This window comes from Periplaneta americana, chromosome 6, assembly GCF_040183065.1.
Source record: "Periplaneta americana isolate PAMFEO1 chromosome 6, P.americana_PAMFEO1_priV1, whole genome shotgun sequence".
NCBI lineage: Eukaryota > Metazoa > Arthropoda > Insecta > Blattodea > Blattidae > Periplaneta > Periplaneta americana.
The window spans coordinates 104,880,674-104,894,027 of record NC_091122.1 but is presented as its reverse complement, the minus strand read 5'-3'; the positions used below and the strand labels follow the sequence as shown (position 1 = coordinate 104,894,027).

Below are 13,354 nucleotides of genomic sequence, written 5' to 3'. Positions count from 1 at the left end.
ATAAATGAGTTTTAAAATTAAAATAACTGCCATCTAAGGCGGTGTATTGAAATAAAAAACAAATGACTTCGTCTATAAGGGCTCTTGGACACAACAATCGAAAGCTATGAAAGATAGCCTACAGACAATGTTTCTGTGTTTTATGAAGTAATATCGGAAGCTAAATTAACCGATTTGTATAATTAATTATTGTTTTATCATTGGAAAGTGTAGTTTCTCTGGATGGACATGATGCTATAATGTTATTACAGTAACTTGTGAGTGAATTGAGGACAGGTAAGATTAAAATAGCTTCTTATGCACAGAAAACTTGATAGGTTATTCTGTATATTCATTTCCTGTATTTCTGAAAATAATGTTTATGAACATATTCATTTTTATCTCAGAGAATTAACGAACAACGAGAGTGTATTGATTTAGTATGCAGTAATAGTACGTTAGCTTAGCAATCCATTATTTTATAATTCAAATTTTGACTATGCTCAATTGAATCGTGTTAAAATACATAAAATATATATGCAATAAATGCAATGCAAAAAAATTGGGTAATGAGCCAAGCAGATTATGTTGCGCTGTTGTAAAAGCTGTTTCTCCTGAGATTCAAAAGCTCCCACAACAAATTAAAAACTTTCTAATTCGAGTACATCCGTTATCAACACACTTTTTACATAATATACTTACTTACAAATGGCTTTTAAGGAACCCGAAGGTTCATTGCCGCCCTTACATAAGCCCGCCATCGGTCCCTATCCTGTGCAAGATTAATCCAGTCTCTATCATCATATCCCACCTCCCTCAAATCCATTTTAATATTATCCTCCTATCTACGTCTCGGCCTCCCCAAAGGTCTTTTTCCCTCTGGTCTCCCAACTAACACTCTATATGCATTTCTTAATTCTCCCATACGTGCTACATGCCCTGCCCATCTCAAACGTCTGGATTTAATGTTCCTAATTATGTCAGGTGAAGAATATAATGCATGCAGTTCTGCATTGTGTAACTTTCTCCATTCTCCTGTAACTTCATCCCTCTTAGCCCCAAATATTTTCCTAAGCACCTTATTCTCAAACACCTTAACCTATGTTCCTCTCTCAGAGTGAGAGTCCAAGTTTCACAACCATACAGAACAACCGGTAATATAACTGTTTTATAAATTCTAACTTTCAGATTTTTGACAGCAGACTAGATGATAAAAGCTTCTCAACCGAATAATAACACGCATTTCCCATATTTATTCTGCGTTTAATTTCCTCCCGAGTGTCATTTATATTTGTTACTGTTGCTCCAAGATATTTGAATTTTTCCACCCCTTCGAAGGATAAATCTCCAATTTTTATATTTCCATTTCGTACAATATTCTGGTCACGAGACATAATCATATACTTTGTCTTTTCAGGATTTACTTCCAAACCGATCGCTTTCCTTGCTTCAAGTAAAATTTCCGTGTTTTCCTTAATCGTTTGTGGATTTTCTCCTAACATATCCACGTCATCCGCATAGACAAGAAGCTGATGTAACCCGTTCAATTCCAAACCCTGCCTGTTATCCTGAACTTTCCTAATGGCATATTCTAAAGCGAAGTTAAAAAGTAAAGGTGATAGTGCATCTTCCTGCTTTAGCCCGCAGTGAATTTGAAAAGCATCAGATAGAAACTGACCTATACGGACTCTGCTGTATGTTTCACTGAGACACATTTTAATTAATCGAACTAGTTTCTTGGGAATACCAAATTCAATAAGAATATCATATAATACTTCCCTCTTAACCGAGTCATATGCCTTTTTGAAATCTATGAATAACTGATGTACTGTACCCTTATACTCCCATTTTTTCTCCATTATCTGTCGAATACAAAAAATCTGATCAATAGTCGATCTATTACGCCTAAAACCGCACTGATGATCCCCAATAATTTTATCTACATACGGAGCTAATCTTCTCAAAAGAATATTGGACAAAATTTTGTACGACGTCAACAAAAGTGATATTCCTCGAAAGTTATCACAGTTGGTTTTGTCCCCCTTCTTAAAAATAGGTACAATTATGGACTTCTTCCATTGTTCTGGTACAATTTCCTTTTCCCAAATGGCAAGTACAAGTTTATAAATTTCGCTATATAATGCACTTCCACCCTCTTGTATTAATTCTGCTGGAATTTGATCGATACCTGGAGACTTGTACTTTTTCAGATTTTCTATCGCAATTTCGACTTCTGAAAGCGTGGGTGCAGGTATAAATGGCTCAGCAGTTTGTATTTCAATTTCGTCCCGATCATTTCTATTTGGCCTATGTACATTTAGTAGTTGCGCAAAATAGTTTTTCCATCTGTTTAGGATTGATGGAGAGTCTGTAAGCAAGTCACCATTCTCATCCTTGATCACGTTTACCCTTGGCTGATATCCGTTCTTAAATTCCTTTATACCCTTATATAAATCTCGAATGTCTTTATTCTTACTATTTGTTTCTACCTCATTCAGTTTTTCCTTGAAGTAACCTCTCTTTTTATTCCTAAGTGTACGGCTTGCTTCCCGTCTTTCATTGAAATAATTATCTCTCTTCTCTTCAACTGGATCCTGTAAGAATTTCAATTTTGCCTGTTTCCTTCTTTCTACTGCAATGCAACAATCTTCATCCAACCACGATTTCTTTTTCTTAGTTTCATAATAACCTATGCTCTGCTCAGCTGCAATTTTGATACTATCTCTGATATTTTCCCACATGCTGTTAACATCTAATTCTTTCTCAACTTCGTCGGAACTTTCTAAAGTGGCAAATCTATTCGAAATTTCGACCTGATAATTTTGCTTAGTTTCCTCGTCCTTTAATTTCAAAATATTGAATTTAGTAATATTAACTTGTTGCTCTATTCGCTTGGCTACTGATAGTCTTTCTCTTAATTCTCCAAATACCAAATAATGGTCAGAATTACAGTCTGCACCCCTGAAAGTTCGAATGTTTACTATACTAGTATGTCTCCGTTTATCTATCAAGATGTGAACTCTTTGGTTGTGTGTCAATCCATCTGGAGAAGTCCAAGTATATTTATGTATATCCTTATGGGAGAATGTTGTACTTTTGACAATTAAATTTTTCGATGTGGCGAAGTTGACTAATCTAACTCCATTGTCACTACTAATTATGTGTAGGCTCTCTTTTCCAATAGTTGGTCTAAAAATATCCTCCCGTCCTACTTTAGCGTTGAAATCCCCCAATAAAATTTTCATGTGATATCTAGGTAACTGATCAAAAGTATGTTCCAATTCCTCATAGAAGCTATCCTTTATATGGTGGTCTTTCTCTTCTGTAGGGGCGTGAGCATTTATAACTATGATGTCGCACCATCTACCCTGAAGTACTAAATATGATAACCTGTCACTGATAAATTCCACCTTTTTTACTGCTGATTTTATTCTTTTATGAACAAAGAATCCTGTTCCTAATTGGTGATTATTCTTTCCTTCCCCATAATACAACAAGTAATCTCCTATTTGTGATATGCCATTCCCATCTAACCTAACCTCTTGTACTCCCGCGAAGTCTATTCTATATCTAGCTAGTTCTTTTGCTACTAATGTTACCCCTCCTGGTCTATAAAGACTAGTTACGTTCCAAGTGCCAAATCTCAAAACCTTATTCCTTTGCTGTGGTCTTGCCAGAGAATCAGTCCTATTTCGAGGCTTATTGTAGGGATTCGTAACAAGCTGGTTTTTTATGGTGATGGGTTGTTAGCCCTTCGCCCAACCCCCAAGCTGGAGGACCACCCCTTATCGGCTGTCCACGACTGCTTATTCAATATATTCGCAGCTACCCTCCATATCTGGAGGCCGTCTCCTCTATCCGCAACCTGAGGACGCTCCATGCCGTGGTGATAGGGACCCATAATATAATATAATATAATATAATATAAACATAATAATAAATCTGTAGCCAAAATTTTTCTGTTAATTTTTGCTTTTCCAAAAATAATTGGTAATAACAATTAAGAAACATGTTAAAGGAATTGTCATTGCACCAAATGAGTGGTCTCTGGATCAAAATGATCGCATTTTAATATTTTAAATACAATTTAAATTAAGTTACATATTAAACGATTTATATTTCTATCAAACACGAATGTTCCCTGGATCAAATGTGCTATTTTAATTATGTAATTACTTTATATTTATTTCTAACGGGTGCTGCGGAGCGCTCATTTTGTTGGTGTGTGCACTGATGGTAATTGTTCCATGTTGGGACAATACAGTGGCCTACAAGCACTTATCCGCAGCAAAGCTCCTGATGCTATTTGAACCCTTAGTATTTTGCTTCACATTGAGTATTGATCTGAATCAAGTTCTGCAAAGTGTTATAAATGTGGTGAACACTATTAAAACTCGTCCTCAGAATGCTAGATTTTTTAGTCAAATCTGTCACGAAGTGAACATATATCTCTCTTATTTTATAGCAACACTCATTGGCTTTCCAGAGGAAAAGTACTGTGCTCATTTTTGTGCTTAGGAGAGAACTCTTCTTACCTAGAACGAGAAAACATATCAGTGCTAAGTGCTTCCTAGACTATGCCTTTCTGTCAGAGGCCACATAATTATGTGATCTTTTTGAGAAGCTAAACTCATTGAATATGTCTTGCAAGGTAGTGTAACTCATTTGATTCAGTTTACTGACAAAGTTTCGGTTTCCAAAAGAAGCTTCTCCTTTGAAAGGGAAAAATCAACAACAGAGGAGAAATGAACTACTTCCCATGTTTTCAGCATTTCATAAAATACAATGAGATAGACATTATTGCAGATATTGTTTCTGTAATTGTTGAAGGACACTTGTCTGAACTCTGTTCATTTTGAAAAACTGTGCCAGGTTTCAGTGGATTCAAAATCCCTTCAGTAATAATGTTCCTCAAGACTTCAATACAAAATGCAGAAGAGGAAGAATTGATAGAACTTTCATCAGATTCTTCACTAAAAGTAAAGTTTTCATCCTTAGTATTACCTAAATTTTGGTATTCAGTAAGATAAGAGTTCGCAAGCTTGAGCAAGAGAGCACTGTTGTTGTTTAGTCAACTGTCCGAAGTTAGATCGAGACCTCACAAGTGATACCAAGAAGGCACCACTTATGAGGCAACTAGGCCAGGAGATAATGGAGTAGGGTGGCCAGTTCCTTTTCCCCTCCATTGCATATATCGCCGACTAGCTACATAATACACTAGTCAGGCTTCAGATGCAAACAAACAATTGTTCTTCCTCTGACATATCGTCAAGTGAGATGTACTGCCTGATAATAGATATACATATCAGCCAGAACCTCAATCAGAGGGCAAGAGAGCACTGAAGATATTAATTCCTTTTGCAATCTCCTATCTTTGCAAGAGTGGGTTTTCAGCAGTGGCTGTCATAAAAACCAAGTACAGATCAAGACTTTGTGTGCCACATTGAGGTGAATTGTACTTTATTTATAATCTTTTTTCTTATTAATTGTTTTAGTTTTACTGTTGAAGTTTTTTTGTTATGGAGACTGAATGATAAGTGCAGTATATGAGTGCATTTTTCAGACATAAATCAAAATTAGAAGAACAAAATATTAAATTGAAACTACATTGTGGTATGTGCTGTTTTCATATTGTAATATTCTGAAGTAAGAGATTTTCAAAGTACACTATATTTTATTTTTCTTGTACCATATGTTTTACTGTAATTTTCCACAGATTGTCTAATTAAAATACCTTGAAAATTAAATTTAAAAAAGCCTTTCCAAAACTCGCCTATAAAACATCAATAGATTTTACAAGGTATTACAGGGGGGTCACAGACTCAAAAAAGTTGGAAATCACTGCAGTATCTATGGATAACCAGCAGTCATGCACAGTCTTTGAAAGTGAATTAATAGTCTAGAACTACAGAAAGCTGAGCTGTGGCATTTTCATAAACAACTAATGGACAAAGGTGCATGTGGATGAAATGTAAGTATTCAATTACAAGAAATGCATTGTAGCCTATGGTACATCCTTTTCATAGTTTGTGAAAGTAAATGGTTGCCCATGCTTCGTATTCAAAGAAAAAAACTATTAAGAAGAGATTTGTGCGTAGCTTGTACTTAAAGTATTATTGCTTTTAGCTTTCTGAAGCAAGAAGATAAGAACACTAGTTGACACTAATGACCTGTCAATCATTAGCTTAAGAGTTTACCTCACCAAATGATATACAGATTTTGTGCTACACAAACTTCACAAGGCAGTTGTTTCCTTTACCACACGATGATTTTTAATCAGTTTTATTAATCGATTAAAATACATGTGTATAATAATATGAATGTTGTGTTTCTTATAGACATGGTATTGACTTAGACAACCCTGGACCAAGCACTCCCAGTGCATCATCATTGCTGCAGTCCAGTCACTGCCCACCATTGGAGGTGAGCTGCAATCTGAATGTTGCTGCAACATATAGTGACAGTGGTGACTCAATGGGGGCAAGGTCTGTTGATAATGCTACCCCACCCATGCACTTCCTCACACCTCACGTCGAGATATCCATGGCTGATGCTCCTGCATCTTTTTCACCTGCTCAGGTAAGATGGTGTATTCAGTCGAGTAAAGACACACTGTGAAGCAAATGATTACTACAGCCCTCATTGGAGGTGCAACAAGATGCGTCTTTATGCTTGAGTGAGTGTCACAAAGATGATACATACTTTTCTAATATGTTTTACACAATTAACAAGAATATCTTACCTTACTATGTTGTGAATGATATTACCATTTATATATTTTTTAACTGTTATTTAAAATAAATGCATAATTAAAACTTAAGCTTTCGATTTCTGGATTGCACACAAGAGGCATTCTTTATGTAAAAAATTAAGACATTTGGCTTCATAAATTTTATGGATTAACTAGATATATGTAATTATTTCATTAATTCATTTTGTATATTGTAGACATTTCTAATATTTTTTTCTACTTAATAGTAATTGGTGATCTAAATGTCAAAAGGTATAATGATATTCTGAATGTTACTTACTTTCAGCGCATGCATTATGTTCAGATACTCCCCCACTCTTCCTACAGAGCTGTGCACGAGATTGGATGAGTCTACTTACGAATTATAGGGGAATGGGTTTATCTTTGTCTTGAACTTGGTGGACACACACCTGACCTTCCCTTCTATTCCTACCCCCTCCACAGAAACGTTGTCCCCGTACTGCACATTGCGAGTATCTTGACAAAATGCATGATCTGATGATCTGTACAAATGGCTTTTAGAGAACCTGGAGGTTCGTTGTCACCCTCATATAAGCCTGCCATTGGTCCCTATTCTGAGCAAAATTAATTCAGTCCCTAGCATTATATGCCACCTCCCTTAAATCCATTTTAATATTATCCTCCCATCTACGTCTCTGCCTCTCTGAAGATCTTTTCTTCCTCAGGTCTCCCAACTAACACTGGATTCTGCATTTCTGGATTCATCCATATGTTCTATATGCCCTGCCCATCTCTGACATCTTTAATTGTTTGCAAATATCTCTTTATAGATTTTAACAGTTATGTTGTGTATCTTATTGTAGTGTGAACAGCCTATGGGAGGCAACTCGCAGTCTAGTTCAGAGCCCTCCTCACAACGAGTGAATGGCGAGTGCCCTGGTTCACCACATTCGGTTGATTCAAACTCGAATGCTCCATCAAGCAGCCATACAGTGGGAGGAGCCAGCAATGGTGGAAACAGCTCAAATCGCACAGTGTCTGAGCTAGAGGTAGCCACAACAATTACTCCGTCCATCTCACTCATCCCAATCAAACAGGAACCTGGCAGTGGTACTGATGAGCCCTCACAGCGAAGTAATGGACCCGTCAATCTCTCCACTGCTCGCACAATGGCAACAGCACCAGCAGAGTCCAACAACAATATTCAGTTCCAGTCTGCAACTTCCAGTAGCCTCACCAGTCTAATTAAGGTACTTTGCTTAATACTGAAACAAATATTTAACATTTTGTAATTCAACTTCACTTGCTTGCCAGCAATAATAAGTAAGTTTTAGAAACCTTTTGCCCCCTTTAGAATTGTAAGTCTATTTTCTTGTATTGTGTTGTTTTACAGTAACTGTTATGTGTGCAGTGACATTTTTGTTTCATCTTCCATTGTAAGATTTCTCTTTCTGTAGGACTTTGAGGGTGCTTTGCAGTAATGTAACTAAGAAAGCATGGGGCCCCTCGCATAAAGGTTCATTGGGCCTCCTCATATCTGCTCATGCCCAAAGTTGATTGCTATGTTAACAATGTACCATTCACAACTACACATGCCACAATATTTCAGTAGTGAATTTGAACTTACCAAATAATAATAATAATAATAATAATAATAATAATAATAATAATAATAATAATAACGGACTTATCTCACAGTTTTCTAAAGTGCTGTTGCTTTGTCGACAGTAACTCACTAGCGACTTTCTTAATGTTAATATTCCTGCTTTCTTTACTTTCAGTGGCGAGTACAGATAATGAACTCATAAGGAAAGCTCCCAAGTGATAATAGATTTTCACAACGATTTTTCCTCCATACGTTCCATTTGAAACAAGAAACTTCTCCATAAATTTCATCTGGAAAGGGCGTAGGTTTTTGAGAAATGAGTTTTTCAAACTCTTCAATCCAGAGCTATAACAGCTAATGCAAACAGTGCTATATGCTAGACATATCAGGCAATAAATCTCATCTAGTTGCATACCGAACTGTCATAATCTCCTTAAATAATATAAGTTATGAAAATTACATATTAAATACATAATATTCATGAAATTTACTTTAGGATAGTCTATGAAGAAATGATAAGGAAATATAAGCATACCTGAAATTACTCACTGCATTGATCACAGTAGTGGAAATCGTTATAAAAATGCTTAAAATACAGTGGAACTGTGCAGCACGAACATTTCAGAAAAAATAAGTTTCTCCTGGCTTAGTTACCTCGTAAGTGTTGCCTTATTGGTCTTCAGATCTGTCTTCGAACAGCTGACTAAACAACAGTCAGCTTTAGAACTGTTCTATACATCAACATGAAAACAGAATTCTGTAGGAGTAACGAATTTATCAGGTTTGTTGTTGAGGTACCCGGCTTTATATCAGCCACATTTAAACATATTTACATATGTAGGAGATGAAAACTGATTATGTGTTAAGGACTGCAATTTTATCACATTATCTCTCTGATGCAGTATAATATTCGTGTCAAGTAACAAACATATCAGAGGTCTTCTGAATGAAATTTTTCCAAGACCTAAAGTCATAAACATAAAGAGGCTGAACAATAAGAGTTATGCACTTTGGAATTGTTAACACTTCCACCGTTTTACCTTCTGGAGTTATTCTTTCTGTAGCATGTCTACCTCGGTAACTGGTCCACGAGTCTTTCAAAAGAATGCTATGATCACTGACAGATGAAAAGTATACTTCTTGAAACCATTTGAAGAGGTGAGTTTTCATAACCTTCTTTGATTTTGAGGGCAATGCATAAACATTTGAGGCCTTAATCATTTTCTTCTTCCCATGGCACTGAAGATATGAGACTTATATGAGTGTCAAGTAATTATTTAAAAAAAATCATGTCTTGAAGGCTAGGTCTTCTTTGGATGTAGAAATTTATAGGGAGGTTTCTTATTCCAAATGGAAATGTATGGGGGGAGCAATCTGTTGTACCCAGGGATTATGATAAGCAATCATGACTTTGTTATGACCATAAGCAATATATTTTCACTTTATTTTAAAGTAATAAAATCGTACTTATTAAAAGATTCAAACATGCCTTTGACATATGATAGAGATCGCTTCCTGTTGCTACAGAGTACAGCTTAGCCAACTTAGCACAGTCCAGTCCTTGAACCATGTAGATATGTGTACGTTGCATTTTACTTGTAGCACGAAGTCAAACCTTAGTAACAGCTGACATGTTTTATGCAGCGTCTCTCGCGAGACATCAATTTCTATTGGTTACTGGTAAATCAAAAACAGAGATTCAGTCGTGAGAGTTCCTTAAATCTGTATTGTTCTAAATGACGACCGGAAACACCGATTTTAAAGAATGGTTAAGAATCAGAAGCGTGGTGTTTAGTGAATGCAATACCGTCTTTTTAGAAGATTCGCGGGTAAAATAGCTTCACTCTGTTACGCCACAAAGGACGCGATTCGAGAATTTATAAAAGGTCATGAAACGCCTAAAACGCTGTCATTAGTTATTGGTCAAGACAGCGGTCATGGAGTAGCGCTCGTAACTTCCCGATGTCCAGGAAGAAATCCAGAATATGGCATCAACTGGGAACAGCATTAGGGTTCACCCTACTATTTATTGTAAGTAAAATCATCAGATCATTCTTTAAACTTTTCATTTAACTAGTTATCTTGGTACTTCAGAATAAACAGAAATTTTCATACTTTCCAAATCGTTCAATACTCAACATTTTATCTGTAGTAAATTGATATTTTATTAATAAACTTAGTAATAGTGAATTTCTACACTTGTGATTATTTCGAAAGCCTGAGATCACATTCTAATAGGAATCCCTCCTATCCATAAAAAAAGAACAGTTTATAAAGTATAACGCAGTGTCTGATTCGTTTGTGTTATCTTGATAGAGATTATAACTCGCGATTATCTCAAAGATAAGCCATCCGCCCTTGTGGTGGCAAGTGACACAACAAAACACTGGTGTCAGATATGATAGAGCTTAACAATAAATTATGGTGTCAGAAATGGTATAATAAATATTGGTGTCAGAATTAGTATAACAAAAATTGGTGTCAGAAATGGGCACAACAAATCGTTGTGAAAATCCATTATCACTTTGTGAACCTTCCTTGTCAGTCTCATTTGCAACATTGTACTATGCAGTTGCCTCATGAAGTCGATTAGTTTTGGCTTACTGAATGAGCTCTTGGCCATTCTGTAGTGACTTGGTAAAGCGAGAAAAAGTTGTAGAACTGTACACAGATCAGGAACACTGCTGGCAATAGCAGGATTTTCTACAATTAATAATTCGGCCAGTTCCTTTATTATTGAAAGTTTATGAATCTCTTCCATCATTATGGATCAGAAAGCAATCAGTTGTTGAGGAAATGTCGGAGATAAATTTGTAGCATAATATTTGCAGAGTATGTTAAAGCCTTTTTGATAATTTCCTTTTCAGTTAAGATGCTGAGTTTTGATGACAGGAGCAGTGAGAATTTAACTGAGATACGCTTTCAAAACATATTACTTTAGAAAGCTGAATTATCATGTTCAAGCAATCATTAAAAACAAATACTTGGAACCTTTCTTGTGCATTCTGTAATCGTTTGTCAACTGCCAATTCAGCAAAGAACTTTACCTAACATGGCGCTACCATGTTTTGAAAACAGGGCCTATTTCCCAGGAATTTGAGATTTGCTTTGTTTCCTTTAAAACAATACTAAAAAATTGCTACCACAGCTTTTATCATATTATTTTGGGCTTCTTTACAGTGAGATAGCTGTCAATAAATCATTGGACTTTCCTTGTAAATATTTTAAAACAATATTGGTATACTGTAATATTTTACACTGGTACACAAGCATAACTACAAAGTCAAAGAAATTGAATTCCTTCTTCAATGCAAGAGCTGTATTTTTCCGGAAGATTATTCGAGAACAATTGAATCGGTGAGTTGGAAAAGGGGTCAAGTCCATCATTTTTCAAAATGGCGTTTATTGGCGATATCTGACTGCTATGTCTGTACGCACCATTTGGTATAACAAGGGGTCATGTCCCAACCACAGAAGTGTGCGTTAGATTAGTATTCAGTTGGAGAAGGGGTCATGTCCGGATATGACCCTTTTTCGAAGTATTCTATGGTAAGATACTAGGTGTCGCACATGTCACGGAATTGTGTAGGCCTATAGTCAGAACTTCCATTTTGTTTTAAGCTTTTTTTTTTTGCTTCTGTTAAGTTCAGTGAGTGAAACTTCTCTGGTGTAGAGTTTATTAGTCGATAACAATGAGTAGTGACAATGATACATCCAGCAGTAGTGGAAATGTGTTACGGCGAAAACGTCGACGTCGCGATGTGACAAACTATTCACCGTATAAGAAGAAAATTGCACAAGTTAAAGGACAATCTTTCACAGTATCTAGGGGGAAACATCGCACCTCGCAAGACTGGGTCTGACTGTTCATAAGTACTTGTTTATGCTATTGACGCGTAGCGGATTGTTTACTTTATTAGTTATCACACGTACCACTTATCCACTAGAGATTATATTTGTGTACGTGTCGTGTTTTACTTGCAGGTGTCAATTGAGATGCTTTGATGCATTTTCCAGTGAACAAAAAACGCAGATAATTAGTAGAATCAATGAATGTGACAACAAAAATTATCAAGACTCGTATTTACAGTGCCTCATTCAATATCATGCTGTTGAAAGACACAGAAGCCGGAATAAAACAACGGAATCTACCCCAAAACCCAAGACATATTCGTATGAATATTATGTGAATGTGAGCGGTGAAACAGTGAAAGTATGTAAAACAGCATACATAAATTTACACAGTGTTTCAAAGAAACGAGTGGAGCGTTTGCAAAAGCTGCAGGTTCAAGATAAATTGCCGAAAGATCAACGAGGTAGAAGTGCCGGTTCCCGACATAATGTCATACCAGGAGACATTTTTCTCTCAATCCATGACTTCATAAAGTCGATTCCTGTGCATGAAGTGCATTACAGTGACACAAAGAAGTACTATTTTTCAAGCAATTTGAACATGAAAATTCTGCACAACATGTTTATCACGAAAAATCCTCAGAGTGGGGTGAAATATGACTTCTTTGTGAGGTATATGCATGAAAATTTCAACATCGGGTTTGGGCAACCGTAAGTTGGTGTTTGTGGTTACTGTGAAGAAAGGAAGACAAAATTGCGGAATTCTACATTATGTGATGCAGTGAAAAGGGTTGCTGCTGGTGAACTGAGTATTCATAATCGTAGAACAAAGAAATTCTACCACATAATGCAGAAAGTTCAGCAGTTGTGCAAAGAAAGAGACGATTTGGCAGGCTTTGTCTTTGGTTATGTGTCAAATCTTCCGCTACCACACATTCCTGTCCAAAAGATTTTCTACTACCGCCAGCTGTGGGTGTACGAATTTTGTATTCATAATTTGAAATTGGGCGAAGCATACTTTTATTCCTGCCATGAGGGTCTTGCTAAAAAAATGACCAAATGAAGTATGTACTTGTTTGTTGCACTGCGTCATGAAAAACCCAACTTCTGATGTGAAGCAGTTGTATTTGTTTGCTGACAACTGCCCTGGCCAAAACAAGAATAATACTGTTCTTAGATTCTTGCTAACAATGACGCATCTTATT

The 13,354-nt window shown here is 36.2% G+C and overlaps 1 protein-coding gene across 1 annotated transcript in view; it reads left to right on the top strand.

Moving 5' to 3' along the window:
* LOC138701610 (zinc finger protein ztf-16) overlaps positions 1 to 13,354 on the top strand; it is a 51,269-nt gene that overhangs the window by 23,173 nt on the left and 14,742 nt on the right. Inside the window, exons 3-4 of the mRNA XM_069828676.1 lie at positions 6,318 to 6,558; positions 7,555 to 7,941. Coding sequence (XP_069684777.1) covers positions 6,318 to 6,558; positions 7,555 to 7,941 — 628 coding nt within the window. The remainder of the gene's footprint in view (positions 1 to 6,317; positions 6,559 to 7,554; positions 7,942 to 13,354) is intronic.